The 18,658-nt window shown below is 54.1% G+C and overlaps 1 protein-coding gene across 1 annotated transcript in view; it reads left to right on the top strand.

The window, feature by feature from the left end:
- The first annotated feature begins 435 nt into the window (after window positions 1-435).
- The window catches only part of FOXK1 (forkhead box K1), a 58,618-nt gene continuing 40,395 nt past the window's right edge, over window positions 436-18,658 (top strand). The window contains exon 1 of the mRNA XM_080831017.1: window positions 436-1,055. Within this exon, the coding sequence (XP_080687143.1) occupies window positions 439-1,055 (617 nt within the window). The 5' untranslated portion in view covers window positions 436-438. The remainder of the gene's footprint in view (window positions 1,056-18,658) is intronic.

The following is an 18,658-nucleotide window of genomic DNA, read 5'->3' as shown; positions in this document are numbered from 1 at the left end:
GGGATCACAAGCATCTTTGGACAAACTTCAATTACAGTTCAAAAACCGTGCATTCGAGTGAGTGTGACCTCAGTTTAGGGTGGGCCGAGGGAGGGAGCGAGTCCGGCCCGGAGACTGCTGAGGTCACTCGTCCCTGTCCCCAGGGAGCCTGGAGCAAAACTTTCCAGGGAGACTTTCAGGGGTTCCCCTCCGCGACCCCTCCAGGGCGAGGCGGCAGCTGGGGCCGGGGGCGGCGGCGGGGTTAGGGCAGCGCGCCGGCCGGCGTGGACACCTCCCCGGCTCGCCCCGGGAGCCCCGGCGGGAGGGGGCGCGCGCTCGTTCGGCCTCCGGCTCCGCTCCGCAGCGATCCGCTCCGGGATGCTGCGCCCGCCCGCGCCCCGCGGAGCCCCGCCCCCCGCCGCCGCGCCGCCGCCGGAGGCCGCTCGGAGCTGCGCGAACATGGCCGAAGTCGGCGAGGACAGCGGGGCCCGCGCCCTGCTGGCGCTGCGCTCGGCGCCCTGCAGCCCCGTGCTGTGCGCCGCCGCCGCCGCTGCCGCCGCCTTCCCCGCCGCCGCGGCCCCCGCGGCCCCGGCGCCCGGGCCCGCCGCCCCGTCGCCGCCGCCGCCCGCCCAGCCCCCGCCGCCGCCGCCGCCGCCGCCGCCGCCGCCGCTGCCGGGCGCGATCGCGGGGAGCGCGGGGGCCGCGGGCGCGGGGGGCGCGATCGCGGGGGCAGCGGGCGGCGCGGCGGCGGGCCCGGGCGCGGGGGCCGCGGCGGGCGAGGCCCTGGTGGCCGCGGCGGCCGCCTCGGTGCGCCGGAGCCCCGGGCCCGCGCTGGCGCGCCTTGAGGGCCGCGAGTTCGAGTTCCTCATGCGGCAGCCCAGCGTCACCATCGGCCGCAACTCGTCGCAGGGCTCGGTGGACCTGAGCATGGGCCTGTCCAGCTTCATCTCGCGGCGCCACCTGCAGCTCACCTTCCAGGAGCCGCACTTCTACCTGCGCTGCCTCGGCAAGAACGGCGTCTTCGTGGACGGGGCCTTTCAGCGGCGCGGCGCGCCCGCCCTGCAGCTGCCCAAACAGTGAGTGCCACGGCCCCGGCCCGGCCTGGACCCCGGGCCACCCCTGGACCCCCGACCCGGCCTGGACGCCAGGGTCGCCGGGACCCTCGGCCCGACTCCGACTCGGGGTCGTTTTCGGCCTTTGACCCGCCTTGGACCCGGAGGTCACCTTGGCCCGGGGCCCGACCACCCCCTGGATCCGTAGCCCGATTGGGTAGACCCTGGGTTCACCCCAAGCCCTGGCCCGACCCCGCCCTGCCCTGCCCGACACCAGAGACGCCTCCGACCCCGCCCAGCCGGGGCCTCAGGGACGCTCTCCGACCCAGGTCCGATCCGTGCTCAATCTGGACCCCAGGTCCACTCCCGACCTCCAGCCTGCCCGGACCTTGGACTCCGAGGGTCTCCCCGCCCCGCCTGGCCTAAACCGTAAGGGTCACCTTTGCTCCTGCCAGGCCTGGACCAGAGGACACCCCTGAGGCTCAGCCAGCCTGGGTCCCCAGGTTCCCCCCACTCCCCACTGGGTCTGAATCCCTGGTCGACCCTGCACACACTCCTGAAAAGGGTAGCATCAGGTGGTTTCAGTGCCGGAGGTGTGCCCCCCACTTCCCCACAGTAGGGGTTCGGGTCTGAATGGCTGTGACTTGGGCTGGGAAGGGACGTTCCCATCGCTCGGGCAAGGGTCCAGGACAGGAAGTGCTCTCTTTCCAGTGTCTCTGGAGATGAAGCTTCTGGGACAGGACAGTGGTACCCAGCACTCAGGCTTTCCTAGCACAGCTGGGGTTCCTGGGCCGGAAGGGGAAACAGCAGGGCATGGGGGCCAGGGCAGGGAGAAGGCAGCCCCCAGCAGCCCTAGGGATGGTTGGGCCCCAGATGCCCCATGGGTGCTTTTAGGGACATTGACTCACTTTCCCTTGTCTTCTGGTTCCCATGTCCGCTTTTCTCTGCCATGGACTGTGCCCCTGTGATCCTTGCTTTCTCAAGATCTGTGGGTCAGGAGAAGACGTGTTTAACTACTGTGCTTCCTCTTTGGCACTTTCTGTTTCTGTGTAGTAAGTGCCTTGAACCCCTCACTAGTGTTTATATTTCTCCAATGGGTTTCCTGTTCCACGCTTGTCTCTGATGGTCTAGTTATGCTTCTGTGAGAGAGTCCAGGGGATTTTTGCTGGGGTGATTCCCAGCGACCAAAGCTTGCTTCTGTAAACTTCTCCCCTCCCTAGGGTCTCGCTGTGTTGGTTGTAAATATTGCATTGGTTTCCCAGTGCAGCCTCAACAATGACTCACTCCTTCTTACGGTGTGAGAGGGACAGCATACCTTTATTTTACAAAGGTGAAAGGTATGTCTTTTGGTAAAGTCGGGGCTTGGCAGGTAACAAAGTTACTCTGTCCTGTCTTTGTTACTACTTTGTTCTCTTTTCCTAACCTGCTCAGTGTGTGTTCTGGGCCATTAAATACATTTCAGGGCCAACCACTCCTCTGGTGAGAAAGTGACAAGCAGAACAGCGCATCCCTGCCCTGCCCTGCCCTCAGGCTCTTAGAGGCCTGTTCCGCTAATGCACCTTTCCATAATTCAGTGGGATTTTTAGAGCTCCCTGCCCAGCTGCTGAGTAGGTCCGCTCCTGACTGGGGCCTAGCTTACTGAATCTGGTGCCGTCTAGTTTGTTCTCTAACTGGAGGGGAAGGAATGCCAGCTCGCCGAGGCCTCAGATCATCCTCTGAATAGGCCAGTACCAGGTCCGTCATTTACAATGTGTTGTGGGTGCTGGTGGGCCCCCGGCTGGTTTGTGTTCAAGGGGCTTGACTTCTGGGTGGGCATTTTGCGGAGCGCTGTGCTGTGGCCGACAGCCTGAGCCCTTGACTGCTCTCTGTCCATGTTCCTTGCCCCACTATCCCTGTGTTTGCCTTCGGCGGGGCTTCTGAGCAGTCTCCACGTAGGCAGTGATGTAAAATGCATGGGAACAGAACGACCTAGCAGGAGGAGAACCATTCAGGGGGCATCTGTGTCTCCCTCCTTTCGCTTGCTTCTGAAAACTGGCCGAGCCTGTTGACCTGTGCATTTAGCGGTTGGAGCTAGCTTACAGTTTTTTCTGTTTTAGAGAGTGTAAACCTGAGTAGTCCTGTATATGTAGTGGAGTGTTGTAAACTCCTTTTTTAGCGCTGGGTCAAGGCTCTTTGGTCTATCACATAGAAAGCAATCAGGAAACTTTAATGAATTTAGTGCAAGGAAGTTGAATGTGTACGTTTTTGTTACTCCAAAGTGGGAAATTCATTACTGGCTTTTAAAGAAGGGTAGTAATTACTGTCCATTTCCTCTCGGGCGTTGGTACGTGGCTTTGCCTTTAATGTTTGAAGCTATGAATTTCTTTACCGTAAATTAATTAATTTTTAAAGATTTTATTCACTTATTTGACAGAGACACAGCGAGGGCGGGAACACAAGCAGGGAAAGTGGGAGAGGGAGAGGCAGGCTTCCCGGCGAGCAGGGAGCCTGATGTGGGGCTCGATCCCAGGATCCTGGGATCATGACCTGAGCCAAAGACACACCCTCAATGGCTGAGCCACCCGGGCGGCCCCCACAAATTAAAAATTCCTGTTGTACTGGGCATTTCATGGACTTGCTATGCTTGGATTTAGTGGAGTATGGTGCATGAGCCTTGAAGTTTTTGTTTTGTTTTGTTTGCGTTGTGATGTTATGCGTGCCAGCTCCTGATAGGTGACATCCGTCCTGGGAGGCACACTGCCCACTCCCAGGGACAGCTCCCATGATGCCTTTCCTCCCTCTTCTTTCCTATTGCAGAGAGCGTGTGCTTAAGATGAATACCAGAATTTACCCTCATTTATTACTGCAAGTACGTTCTTCCCCAAACGTCAGTATTTTTTTTTTAAGATTTTATTTATTTACTTGACAGATCACAAGTAGGCAGAGAGGCAGGCAGAGAGAGAGGAGGAAGCAGGCTCCCCGCTGAGCAGAGAGCCCGATGCCGGGGCTTGATCCCAGGACCCTGGAATCATGACCTGAGCCGAAGGCAGAGGCCTTAACCCACTGAGCCACCCAGGTGCCCCAAACGTCAGTATATTTTTTAATTATTGGTGGAAGACCATTCCCTATGACCCATTCAGAGCTGATTTTGCTCTCCTGCCGTGTGGCCACACTGTGCCGAGTCCCCTGGACACTCCCAGGGAGGGAGTGCACATCCGTTACAACTCAGCCCCCACCTGACTTGACTCAGCAAAGCCTCCTGGGCCGCGAGTCCAGCATTTCTTCCAGCCCGCGAGCTCCCTGAGGGCTGGGCCGAGAATAGCTCTCTTTCACCCAGGACAGGAACTGGCTGGCAGGAGGTGCACAACTGCATTGTGTTTGTTGAATGAACATAAGAGTTAACTGAATGAATTTGCAGCTTCCGGGGGTGTGGGGGAAGCAGTGTCATCGATTTCACGTGGTTTTCAGAGGTGGCAAGTCAGCTTCCCCCTGGGCTGTGTGGCCCGCCCTCTCTGGGGACACGGGCGGGCGTGGTTCCTGTGTGACTGTGGTCCTTTATACCGTCAGATTTAGAATTGGATGGGAACTACACAGAAACGGGCCCCCACACAGCCCCTCACTTGCTCTTCCCTCTTTTTTTTTCTTTTGCATCCTTTTTTTTTTTTTTAAACATGTTTGTAATAAAAGTGACCTACTCGATTGATTACAGTAAAAACAAGTCTTCTGTTTGTGGTAGCCTCTGTAAGTGGTAAGGTCATGGGATTCTTTCTTTTCTTTTTACTTTTCTGCGTTTCCCAGACTTTCTGCGATGAGCATGGCTCTTTTTTTCTTTTTTAACACTTTCTGTTACCGAAAATTTCAAATGTGAGAATAGAGCAGTGAACTTGAACGTAACCGTCCCCATCATCGCTGGTTAACATGTCGGGACCTAGCTTGCTTTACCTTTGTCCCCACTCATCTTTCCTCCAGCCCCCTGGCGACCTGGAAGCAGGTCACAGATGTCCCATCGTTCTGCGTGTGTAAACATTTCAGTAAAAGATGAAGATCCTTTTTTTTAAAAAAAGATTTTATTTATTTATTTGATAGAGATCACAAGTAGGCAGAGGCAGATGGAGGGCGGGTGGGGGTGGGGGAAGCAGGCTCCCCACCGAGCAGAGAGCCTGATGCCGGGCCCAATCCCAGGACCCCAAGATCATGACCCAAGTCGAAGGCAGAGGCTTAACCCAATGAGTCACCCAGGCACTCCAAAGATCCTTTTTTTTTTTTAAGAAACCTAACTACAATGTCATGAACACACCTTTAAAGTTAATTGTAATTTTTTACTGTCATCAAGCTTCTGGTTAGCGCTTGCATTTCCCTTGCTGTCTCACAAATTTGTTCGGATCAGGAGCCAAATTGGACAGCGTGATCGGTTGGTGTCATTACATCTCTTTTGTCATCTATAGACTCCATCTGTGTCTTTTTTTCTTCCTTGCTGAAGAGACAGGTCCTCTGTCCTGTAGAGTTCCCACCCCCTGCATTTATGGACTGGGTCCCCAGCTGTACGCTTACTCTAAATCAGTTGTGGGACCTAGAGATTTGATCAGACTCAGAGCTGATGTGTTTTTGACCAGAAGCCACCTCATAGACGCTAGTGCATGTGTCTGTCAGGAAGCAGAGATGTCTGTCTGTCTGCGTTAGCACCTTCTGGTGGTCCTTGCCTGGGTCCATCAAGTGATTACTGCCCATCTTGTAGCCCTTCACCTTGGCCGCGTGGGTGTGCTCCACCCCCGGAAGGACACGTGGAGGATGGCCTGTGGGAGGGATCACGGCTTCTGTGCGTGGACTGCGATGGGACGTGACTGTGACCCCCACAGCATTTTACTGCTGATGAGTTTGTTTCTTAATGGTTTCCCAGTGCTCTTCCAACCGGTCCCTTAAAAAGTATGGGATTAGTTACTCACCGTCACACAAGTAGTTATCAGATTGAAGTCACTTTGGAATTTGTTGGAAACCGCCGCAGACTTGGTGAAGACGGCAGTCAGCCAGCGGTACCTCGGCCGTGGCGGTCGGCCTGGGAGCGGGCTGCGTGCTGCGGGGGGTCTGCACGGCGGTTGGCGGGTGGTGTCAGCTCAGCGGACCCGTGTGTGGGGGGCGGGGGGTGCTGCGGGGAGGTGTGCGGGGCTGTGCGGGGCTGGAGAGAGGAGCAGTAGCCGGAAGGGCCTCTGAGGAAGAAACGTTCCGGTCTGGTGCCCGTTTGGACGTGGAAGCCGGAGGAGTGAGAAATGCCGCATGGAGAAACCGGGACCCTGGGAGCAGGATCTGCGGAGCGAAGGAGACGAAGCTGTAACAGGTTCAGCCGCGCTGTGTCTGGGGAGTGTGGCCAAAACCTGGCATGTGCGTTTTTGCTAAGTAAACCCTTTATCCTGGTTTTTTTGCTCGTTGACAGTCACTGTGGATCGCATGCAGTTGTCCAGAGTTACTCTGTCGCTTCCTTTGCAAGGATTTACGGGACTGTAGTGAATTGAGGGCTAGGACCCTGAATCTTTGTTAATGAAAATATGGGCCACTCTCCAGTATTCACTTTGCGCCGAGGTTTTCAGGCCTGTCACCCTTACAGGAGAACATACATGGTATTTTAGACATCGGTCTCTCAGGGTAGTGTGTGCTGAATTGAATTTATGTATTTATATGTTTACTTATATATTTATATACTTATTATAATAATTTAGGAAAGCCTCTTGTGGATAAAGGGAGACGGTTGGTGGACGCTACAAGGATATTCTGTAGAGTTTTAATGATGTTCATGGTTAGTGCTTTGGAAAAAGAGACACAGCTCTGTTTCAGATCATGTGCTGAGATGAAAGGAAAGCGTTTGATTTGGAGATCCACTCATTTACTATTTGCTGTTTTTGCATCTTGTGAATGTCAGGGGATAAACTTGGTAAATTAGTGACAACTCAAATTACAGCAATGTCTCATCTCCATAATTACCCTACATTTAAAGCATTTCATATTAAAATGAGAGGATTATAGAAATGCTTTTACTTTGATTTCCTGGAAGTAGGGCCTGGCATTGTGACTCGCTAGGAGGTTTCGTGTGGTTAACAAACGTTCAGTGCCGCTCTCTCACCTTTTGCAAGTTTCCGGTTTTCTGGTAAGAGGTTCCTGATGGATTTAAAGGACAGAAAATGGAATCTCTGGGTGTAAATGTATTTTGTGAACATACAAAGGGAAGCCACGAGGGTGTGCCGCGAGCCGCCTGGGAGCCTGGACCGAGGCTGTGGGGGCGTCGGGTGCAGCTGGCCTGTGCCCCTTTGGCGGCCCCGCTTCTGGGAGGCCGACAGCAGGACGGCAGGACTCCTGTCTTTGGACGTAGCAGTTCCCGCACTAAATCATGAGCTGATTGCAAACGTGTGGCTTCTCTCTCCTACGAATACTTTCCAGGAGGCACACAGAGAAGAGATGGGTGTTTTATACATGGTTTGATGAAGAAGAAACTTCCCCCCTTAGTCATTGGTGACATGTTTAACCATGCCCAGAAAGGGCGTTATTTCCTCCACAGGGGAGGGCTCTCGTCCTTCCCCACGTGTGTGCAGAACGGGGCTCGGACCGTCACCTTCCTGCTGGAAGCCACAGCAGCTGCCCCCAGCCCACTCGGGCCCGGCCTGGTCCCCTCAGCCCAGGTCCCCACGTCACTAATGGTGACCTGCCACCTCTTACCCCCGGCCACCCCCTGCCTTTGTCTGTTCCAGGAAGACTCAAGGTTTTGGGTCCAAGAGCCCTTTCACACCCTCACACGTTGCTGGGGACCCCAGAGAGCTCATGTGTGGGTGCAGGTTGTCTCTTACACTCACCGCATTAGAGATGAGAACCAAGAAGTTAAAATATACTTATTTATGAACCCATTAAAACCAGCAGGAGTAAACAAATCTCAGGAATCATTTCTTGTGATAAAATCACTGTATTTCCCAGAACAAAGAACCAGAGAATCGGGCTATTTGGTTTTTGTAAGTCTCTCCTGTCTGGCTTGTGGAGAACAGCTGGGATCTCATGGTGCTTGTGCTTTTCCTCTGTTGTGATGGGTTTCAGTTCAGCAGGGGGAGAAAAGCCAGCCTCCCGTAGACCTGGGCTGGCAGGGGGACGGCTGTTTCCGTGGGCTTTCGGATGGTGGTAGATGCCCTTCCCTGATGCTGCCCCAAAACTGGACAGGCCATGGTTTCTTAATGGTCACTTGTGCTGTGGGGTCTGAAGCGTCCTCAGGGGGCTTTTGTACTCTGTTAGGTTAAAATCCATTGCTCTGTCTTGCATTTTGAATACATCTTCGATGGCCCATGCATGGTTTTGTTACTTCACGTATTGATTATTGGGGGAAATATTGACTGAATTACGCAGATCTTTTAATGTCAGTATGTCTTACTATATACAGAAAAGCATATCTTGATCCCCGTCAAACTCAACAGATCATGTTTGAAAACAGAAATCTTTGAAAGGATCCAGCATTTTGGTATAGTTTAATTTTGAAGTTTGCTCTAAAAGTTGAGTTGATGGTGTATTTTTATAGAAATAAAAAAAGGTCATATGATATAGTCGTTGGTCTTATTAGTACCTCATAACATCATTTGGTTACATCTCGTAGTGTGTGTGTGTGTGTGTGTGTGTGTGTGTGTGTGTGCAGTCAGTGAGTGATGACTTTGGATGGGCCTGTGTGGCCCATCAGTTAGTGCTGCTCGTGCCCGGTGCTGGTGAGCCCATGTGACTCGGGCTTACGCATACACACGGGCAATGACCAGCACCAGTTGTCCATCGACAGCCTTCCCAGGAAAACTCCCTCCTATCACATGATTTGACTGTAGTTTACGGGTGAAGCTCGGGATCCTTCTGTACGCTTCCGCTAAGCTGTGTCTGGAACACAGTGAGAAGGAGCTTGGGAACCACATGAGCCCTCGGAGCTGATTTAGAAGGAACGTGAACAGGGCATCTGATGGCAGAGCAAACAGGTTGCCGGCTGTGAAGTTCTATGAACAGAAGTTTGTATACCTCCTCCTCTGCCCTTGGGGACACGAATATATCCGGTCAGTTGGCAGGTACATCCCTGAAGCTGGGAACAGTGACTCATCACAGCCTGAGCAAAACATCTTTCCCTTTAGAGTATCCACCTCCCTTTGGTTGGTTCCGTATTAACCAGGAACGTTTATAGCCCTCCCTCCACTCCCAGTGTGCGGGAAGACTGCTGAGTATCTCGTTTTCTTAGCAATTGTGTTTTTCTCTGCAAATTGCTGCATGAATAGATTTTCCACACCTGCTGACCCTTGGGTTAGCCAACAGGAGATCTCACGGAGTCGAGAACTTTCTGCAGTGATAGAGATGTTCTTTGAGCCATGCAGGATGGCGGCTCTAGTCCTGTGTGGCCACTGAGCCTTTGAAATGTGGCTGAGAACTCAGTTTTTAATTTTTAGCTGGAAGTTCATTTAAGTTTAAGTAGCCACACGTGCTGACGGCCATGCAAGCCTGGATCCCCAGCCCCTGGCTGTGGCCGCTGCCTCAGTTTACACCATTCACCTCCGAGGCACAAGTGTTCCTTTCTGCAGTGTGCTTCGAGGTGAGGAAGACCGACTGGTCCGGTCTGGGCTTGGGGCTCAGGCAGACCCACGGCTGTTCCACGGGCTGTGGTGAGGAAGGAGCCAGCCGCAGCATTTGCGAAACGTCTTCTGGCCGAAGAGGTTGGTCATTATCTTCAATTTCTACTACTCTGAACTGCAGATAAGTGGAAAATGGACAGTTTTCATTTTCCCCTTTATTACCCTAGTTCTGGAAGTCCCGGGAAAGAAGTAAGGGACCCAAGAGATGGTTCCTGGGGGTAATAAAGAGAAGAGACACATTTGCTGGTGCAGGGAGTTTTCTGAAAACTCTGTGGCCCTTTCTAGCCCTGGATTTACCACGTATATTGGTTCTTGATGGATTCCTTTTGAGCAGTTCCTTTATAAACAAGTGCAGGAGTGTCGTGTGTCTGCCTGTCCCGTGTGGCGCGTACGTGGACTCCTGCTCATAGCGGGTGGCACTGGTCAGCGTGGCTGGTCATTCTGCGTTGTGACCATGGGTCCAGTCTTCCCCTGCAGGGAGTGGCATGGCCCACGGGGGCAGGGCTGAGCTCTCCGTGGCGCGTTGTATTCCCGGTGCCGGCAGAGCGCGTGGCACTCGGAGGACACGCAGCGTATATTGACTGGATGTTGACTTACAGACACAATCTTCTGTGGCTGCTGCTGGTTGTAATAGATCAGTTCCAGCATCTGGCTCACAGTTAGTCCCAAATCAGTGCTTCCAGTCAGTGGTCAGAAAATGTGTCCTTCGTGTGGCAAATGAGGGACCCAGCCGGCACCGTCTGGTAAGGCCACCGTTGGTAGCTCAACTCTCCAGGCTGCAGGAGGGTTGTGCGGGGGAGTGTTGGTGTGCTGGGCCTGGAAGTGGCGGATCCCACTTGTGTCCGTGTGCCCATGATCAGAGTGGAGGCCACGACCACTCCAGGGGAGGGCCGTGTGTCCAGGAAGAAGAGGAAAGGCTCTGGAGAGCACTTAGCCAGTCTCAGCACCGTTCAGTCTGGGCAGCAAACTGCACCCTGTGGGCCCAGCCCTGCCAGACTCTTGTTTGTGTAAATAAAGTTTTATGGGAGGGGCGCCTGGGTAGCTCAGTGGGTTAAAGCCTCTGCCTTCAGCTCAGGTCATGATCCCAGGGTCCTGGGATCGAGCCCCGCATCCGGCTCTTCGCTCAGTGGGGAGTCTGCTTCCTCCTCTCTCTCTCTGCCTGCCTCTCTGCCTACTTGTGATCTCTCTGTTTGTCAAACAAATAAATAAATAATCTTTTTTAAAAAAATAAAGTTTTATGGGAACACAGCCACGCCCATTTGTTTACATGGTCTCTGTGGCTGCATAGTTGAGACAGACCGTGTGGCCTGAAAACCTAACTTACTTAGTGTCTGGCCCTTTATAGAAATAGTGTGGGCCTCCCCCCAACCCCTGCTCTAATTCATACACTTTCCTCCCTGCCAATGATGCCTTTTACCGGAGTTAATCCGCACCTTTATTAGGGTTTTCTTTGTATGGAGCTTCTATGTTTCTTAATATGTTATGTTCAATTTCAGGTGTTTTATATATTTGTCTTGGGGATGGTCAATATTGAATGGAATCTTTTTCCTTATTTTCTAAAGGGTTAGTGTTTCCATGTAGGAAAGGTGGTGTGTGTGTGTGTGTGTGTGTGTGTTTCTTTTCTCCTTTTTTTGGTATGGGCTTTATAATACCAATTTAGTTTTAAAATTTTACACTTCGAAAACATTTCAAGCTTCCAGAAAAGTTGCCAGACTCGTTCAGACTAGTTCAAATAACTTCTATCCTCGGCCCTGATTGACCCATTTTTAACATTCCACCATATTTGCTTTACTATTTCCCTGCATGCGTACGTGCTACGTAAGAGTCGGTTAAATGTACTGTACCCGGGGCACCTGGGTGGCTCAGTGGGTTAAAGCCTCTGCCTTCGGCTCAGGTCATGATCCCGGAGTCCTGGGATCAAGCCCCGCACCGGGCTCTCTGCTCAGCAGGGAGCCTGCTTCCTCCTTTCTCTCTGCCTGCCTCTCTGCCTACTTGTAATCTCTGTCAAATAAATAAATAAAATCTTTTTTTAAAAAATGTACTATACCCCCTTTTCCCTTACTACTACTGTGTTACTACTGTCTGTGTTTCCTTAGGATAAGGGTATTTTCCATAACCACGGCCTGGTAACGGAGTTGAGGAAACCGGACCTCACTGTGGTGCTGCTCTCTGACCCATCACCCCGGGGGACCAGGGCCATCAGCCCCCACGGGGACCAGGGCCGTCACCTGCCCCTGGGGTGTCATTGCAGCGTCTGGCACCCTGTCCAGCGTGGAGCCTCTGTGGTCTCCTTATTCTGGGACAGTTCCTTGGCCTTTCTCTGTATTGACCTTGACATTTAAAAAAACAGAGTGGGACAGCTGTTTTATCAGATGCCTCTGGAATGAGATTGGTCTGATGAGAGAGTCCTGCTGGGCTGCTGAGATTGGGGGTGGGGACCTGGGGCTGGAATGTGGGGCGGGAGGGCGCCCACCCTCCTCTGGCATCTCTCCGAGGCGCAGCTGCCCTTCCCGGCGGAGTTCACGGGAATCGCTTGCTTTAGGTATTGGCCGTAGCTTCTCCACCCGATGGTTACTGTTTTCTTTTTGTAGTTAATAAGTAATTTTTGCCATTCAGTGCTGGAATAAAATATTTATTTTGTATCCAGTCACAGCTACCATTTCCCCAACAGTCTTTTAAGTTGACTTTTTGCATGCATTTTCTAGGTCAGATTTTCATCCACGAATGATGATTTTGTCTCTTTCTTCCGATATTTGTTTGTTTGTTTTTTTTTAATCTCATTCCATGTTGTTGTCTTGTTGAACTTGCTAGAACCTCCAGATACCAGGGAATAAATCCCATGGTGGTGGGCTCCGTTCTTGTTCCCAGCCCTACAAGGAAGGGTTTCATGTCCAAGTCAGTGCAGCTTTGCTGCTCAGAAGCCCCTTTCCCTTTCCCAGCTCCCTGGTACCTCCTCAAGGTGCATCCTGTGGGCCGCACGCCCCCAGCACCCCTGGTCTCGCCGTCCCACTGACCGTAGGGCTGGTGGTCTGTTGCGCAGACCCGCGCTGGTGTCGGGGCAGGACGGCCTTTCTTATTATCGCTGTAACCCGGCACCACCCAGTCATCCCAGGCGTGCATGTGGTTGGCACTTTGTAAATTGGTGGCAGAATGAATAAAGACGCAAACAGAAGAGGTCTAAGTGCAGAAACAACGGGGCAGAAGACAGTGATCAGAAGTGATAGAAGCTTAGCATTTAGCAGGTGTGCGTCTGGGGTGCCTGGGCAGCTCAGTAGATGAGGCGTCTGATGCATGATTTCAGCTCAGGTTGGGATCCCAGGCTCCTGGGATCCAGCCCTGCTTTTGGTCTGTACTCAGCGGGGAGCCTGCTTTAGGTTCTTTCTCTCTCTCCGTCCCCTTCCACCCCCCCCCATACACGCACTCTCTAAAATAAATCAATAAATCTTTTTTGAATTAAATTTAAAAAATAATGAGAGGCCTGTCATCACCCCCCAGCTGGGTGCCCTTCGGCAGGTGCCCTGACCTCAAGCTCCCCTTTCCTCATCTGTAAAATGGGCACACTGCCCACTTGCTGGGTATTTATGAGAACTAAAGGTGGCGTGCTACAGCACTGGCTTGGCGTGTGGTGCACGGGTGCCCTCTCCACAAGCCCGCATCATCACCGTCGCTGCCATCATCGTGACTGTGTGGCATCTGGGTCAGAAGTGGTCTGGCGGCCGTACCCCGGTCTGGAGCCAATCCCAGTGGGGTAGCCTGGTCCCCACTTCCAGCAGAGGCGCCAGTCACTGATGGGGTGTCACTGAGGACGGCTGCAGAACGGGCTTGGGCGGCCGGGGTCCCTCCCAGCTCCTGAGAGGTGCGAGCCGAGCAGATTTGTTGGGAGTTTCTCTGAGCTGCTTGCCCAGAGGGTAGGGATGTGAAAAGATGAGCTCGGGCTTTCTCTTCAGTCGGTTTGAATCACCTTCGTGGGGCTCAGAGCCCCGCTCACACAGGACGCTGAGAGGGAGGCTGGCCTCCTCCCATCGGCCTGCCATCGGCCTGCCCCACCCTGTGGCAGTCCACAGAGAAGCAGCGAGAACTGGGGATGGCAGGCAGGTGTGGTTCCGTGATCGGTATGTCCGTCCAGGTGTTTGACAGTACAGACAAATACAGAAGATCATCCAGCGTGTGCTTGAGGCCCGTGGAGAATAGACCCTTGTTCACATTTCGCCATGTACTTTCAGTAGAGAAGCATCACGTCGAGGTGACCTTGCCACCGTGTCTCGGTCCCTTCTCCAGAGGCACGGAGCCCCCGTTCTGCCTCCCGGTGCCCTGTGCAGAGCCGGTCCTCTGTCTCAGTGGTCGGGGTGGGGGTGTCGCGAGTCCCAGGCGCGTTCCCAGGCTCGTCTCCCCTGGGCCTTGCCCTGTGCGGTGCCCACCCCCAGCATCCCCATGTGGAAACTAAACGGAGTTGGGAAGACGGCCCCCCTTCCCCTCCCCCACACCCATGCCCAGGTGGCTCCTAAGGCCTCCGATGTTCCTTTTGCTGCAAGTGGGCGCTCCCTGCACGTTCGGTGCCGTGAGAGCTGGAAAAGCAGAGGGAGCAGGACAGACTCGCTCCTCGCCTCTGTGAATCAGGGGGCACTTCATAGTCACAAAGAGGAGCATGTGGTGTCATTTCCGCGGGCGCAAGGAGTAAACCAGAGGACGTGTTCCTCGGGTGGATGCGAGGACCCTTTTGGGAAAATGCTGTTTTCAGATCTAAACCGCGAGCAGGAGCTCCTGATGGGGAGCGTCAAGCACAGGGACTTCCCTGGGAGTGGGACCCACAGGTGCAGTGGCTGTGAAGCGACGGGGGGAGGCCCTCTGAGAGGGGAATCCAGAAATTGAGGTGACCTCAAGGGCCCCCGGGAAGGTTTGAAGGAGAGGAGTGATAAGCCTAGCGGGGTCCCCTTGGAGGTCATACTCAGGCACAGGGACCAGAGTGCTGACCGTGGCCCTGGGGAGAGGTCTGTAGAGTCTGCAGGGCTCGGTGATAGGCTGGCTCTGAGGGCGTGGGAGACGTGTGTGTGTGTGTGTGTGTGTGTGTGTGTGTGTGTGTACAACTCCCCAAAGCCCCTGAGGGACGCCCCCTCTCCCGGGCCTGGGGTCCTTACCTCGCGCAGGGCTTGCCAGCCATGCCTGGCCTCATGGTGAGGAGGGAAGAAAGTGTGCACAAGATGTATGGAGCCCATAGACAAGGGTGGGTTTTTACACCTGAATGTTGGGGACAGAACAGCATTAAGAGTGATTGTTTCTGTGTGTCAAAAATAGAAGCTTCCATAAGGAAAGCTCATGAGCTGAGGGGAGCCCCCCAGGCAGGGGCTGTCGCTCCCCGAGAATCAGAGCGCTGCCCAGACGGCGGGAAGGCCCTTCCGGACTCTGGAGACGTTTTCAGCTCATCTTTCCAGGAACGTTGAATGAAAGTACAGTCGCAGCCGTGGTTTCATCTGGGGGTCAGAGCGGGGAGCAGCAGGCGGTTGTCGCGTGGGTTGTGCCTGGGAGCTGAGCCCCACTTGTGTCTGTGAGTACGGAAAACCTCCCCGTGGAGGGAGAAGGTGTGTGTGCGCGCGCTTGTGGCTGTTTTGAGAGCATCTGTCTGTGTGTTTGGGATATGTGTTTGGAGGCTGCTCGCTCCGTAAAAGACTGTGGGGATAAATTCCTCCGACAGCTAGTGGTGCGGGTCCAGACCCTGCCCCTGCGGGCTTGGTGGCAGCACAGGAAGCGTCTTGGCTCAGAGGATCCCGAGTCCTTTGTGAGTGATGGGGACCCCTTCTTGGAGACCGATGAGGCGAGGTGCAGACCGCCGCGGCGGGGTCCAGGTGTCACGGCAGAGGCCAGTGTTGGGGACCTGTGTTAGAGCTCTCCCACTCACACCGGGGTCTGCAGTTGCTGCCGCTTTGCCGGGCTTGTGGGAGGCAGCAGGGTGACCAAGCGCCCCTCTGACTGATGCTGGAGAGAGCGTGGGTGCTTGTTGCCCTGGCCCACCACCTCCCCTTGCCTGCGGGCCCCGGGGGCACAAGGCAAGCTCTGCCACCCATCTCCTTGCTGACCCCACTCGCACCTGGGAGGCCTGGGCCCTGGCTCCACATGGAGCCCAAAGAATGGATCTCCCAGCTGCTGGGAGCCCTGTGTGTGCCAGGGCTGTCCTTGGCCCTGGTCACTGTCTGCCGAGAGAGACAGGCGACCCGGCCACTGGGGCGAGAGGATGTGAACTCTAAAGGCCTGGAGGCTGGAGCCACATGGACGGTGTCCCTCTGGGGCTCTCTGAGGGGGACTGCAGGCAGGCCAGTGACAGGGAACAGCAGGTGGGACAGAGCCAGACCGGCCTGCCAGAACTGCAGGGAGGAGCGAGGGGCTGTCCCCGGCTGTGTCCTCTGTGTGCCGGGACCCTTGGGCTCCTGCAGGTATGCCCTGGGCAGGGGCTCGCGGCAGGAGGGGTGCTTCCCTCTAACGCACAAGACCGACGTCCACTTCTCTCTCTGGGCCAGGGTGTCAGACTGTCCCAGGAACACTCCGGCTTCACCTGGGGGCGGGCAGAACGGCTTCTCTGCCGCCTGTTTCATGTACTGTGCCTTCCTGTAAGATCCTTCCTAATACTTTAATTTATGAACTTGCATCAGCCCAAGAATTTAATTTTTCTAAAGTACATTTTTTTTTATTTGTTTTTCAAATGCCAGTGAGATTTGAGAGGGGGCCTCACTGGGCAGCTTTAACTGAGCGGGGGTGGGAGCCCAGACTGAGCCCCCCAATGGGGGCAGCGCACCTGCCACCCCAGGCCCAGAAGCCGTCCCCCCCGGCAGCTCCAGCCCCCCTTGGACACTCCCTCCCCAGCCCCAGCACTCCCTTTCCCTCTCCTCTTTGGATCGGCCTCCTCTTACCCCTCTTCTTGCCTGTCTGAATGTCCGAGGCTCCTTAACGTCCGTGTTGGTGTAGGCCCACGACTTCTCGGCAGCCAGGCCCTGCAGTGTCCCTGCTGCCTGCCTGCTGTCCCGCCAGCTCGTCCTCAGCCCTCGCCGTCCCCTGCCTGGAGCTCTGTCCAGCTTCTTCCGTGACGTCATTCCAGCGTCACTTCCTCAGGCCCAGTCGGGGCACTCGTTGTTTGCAGGCTCTGCATTTTTTCAAGGTGTTAGTGTTGTTTGTAATTGTGTATTTTCTAGACCTAGTGCCCGCCACCCCTCCCCCCTTCCTGCCCTGTTAATCTGGAAGGTCCAGGAGGGTGAGAAGCACGCATGGAAGCGTTCCTGGTGCGGCCCGTGAGGTTGATCTGGGCCTCTGCCCTGCTGAGTGTGTGGTGGCAGAGGAGAGCACGAGTGTCCCCTCCCGCCTTCCAGGACCTGCAGGTGACATGGCTGTTTGAATCGTCCCCTCCTGCCTGTGCATGTGCGGTCAGCATCCCTGGGACGTCCAGTTCCGGCACCGCCTTCAGGCACCTCCCGCAAGCCCGGCAAACCCTAGCAGCATGTTCAGCCCATGTTCGGAGATGGTTAATCCTTTGAGTTTCTGGTCTTCTGATTCCCCTCTAACCCCTAAGGGGCTGAACCGTAACTCCAACACGTGGAGATTTGATGCACGCATTCATACTTCTTTTTCTCATCAGTAATTTTGTCCATTTTTTGTTACTACTCTGCCTTCGTCTTTTACTAGTTCAGAACAGTAATCTCATTTTGTTCACGGTCACCGACGAGGCCAGGGAGGTTAAATTGTGTTTTTAATAAATTAACTTTAAAAATGTGCGAAAATTTCAAAGTCAGTAACTTTCCACAGGAGCAGATGATTATCTCTTCAGAAAATTCATCTGTCCAAAATGCCTTCTGTTCTGGAGGATTCCAGACTGCTAATACAGTAATTAGCAGAAAGCTCAAAGTCTTTTGTTCTGCAGTTTATTTAGGAGTTTATCCCATAAGCCTGCGTTCTGTAATTCTTAAAAGTCAAATTCTTAAAAGTCAAAAATTTTTGGTCATTTCCTTTTATTTATGTATTTATTTGACAGACAGAGATCACAAGCAGGCAGAAAGGAAGGCAGAGAGAGGAGGAAGCAGGCTCCCTGCTGAGCAGAGAGCCCAGTGCGGGGCTCGATCCCAGGACCCCAAGATCATGACCTGACCCGAAGGCAGAGGCTTCACTCACTGAGCCACCCAGGCGCCCCAGTTTTTGGTCATTTCTAACAGAGCCAGTTTTAAAAGAAAGCCCCAGACAGTGCTAAGTACTTCTGTGCTCTGTGTTTCCTTTACTGTGTGAGACTCTTTGCTGTTCTAACTGCAGTCCACACTTAAAGAAACTTGGGAAAGCATGGAAATGTAGAAAGGAGAAAAGCCCTGTCCAGCTGCTTGCTGCGGGGATGCTCACTAAGACAAAACCATGTCTTTTCATTGTGTCTGCTTCCTTTTTAAAGGAAGGCATTTTGCTGAAACTACATATTTGCAATTTCACAACCACTGATGATCTGAGTTCCTCTGGTCCGGAGTATAAGGCTTCTTTTTTTTATGTTAGTGTCTGTTTAACCGAACTGCTCTGCCCCACTAAGCTGGGAGTCCTCTGCTAGCCTGCCCGCCACTGGGCTTCATGCTAAAGTTTCCTTGGGAGGGAGGCCCCAGCTGGCAGAGGCCCGGCAGGCAGCTCCTGGCACCTGGCCCTGCTTTCTGTGATTCCCCCTTATCAGGAAGGAACCTCTCCACCCGTCCTTGGCAGACGGTACCAGATAAGGCTCATGGTAACCAAATCCAAAATATGATTTCTAGTTTTTTATGAATTGTTTTCAGGGTGGGAAAACTTAGAAGAGGTCCCGGTGCACCAGGTTACAGACCTCTCACGGGAGAGCCGTGTTTGCAGGGTGAGCGAGGGACTGGGTCCTCTGCCATAAGTGCCGGCTGGGTCCCCTGGGGCTCAGGGGCAGGGTTGGTCCTTTCTTCGCCTACCTGGGCAGCTTCCTCTCCAGAGGCTACAGACACTTGCCACTTTTCTTTTAACACTTTGGATTTGCAGGGTCTTCAAATGAATTTATTGAAA

This window comes from Martes martes (genome assembly GCF_963455335.1).
Source record: "Martes martes genome assembly, chromosome: 18".
In the NCBI taxonomy this organism is placed as follows: Eukaryota; Metazoa; Chordata; class Mammalia; order Carnivora; family Mustelidae; genus Martes; species Martes martes.
This window is presented reverse-complemented; position numbering and strand designations above follow the sequence as displayed.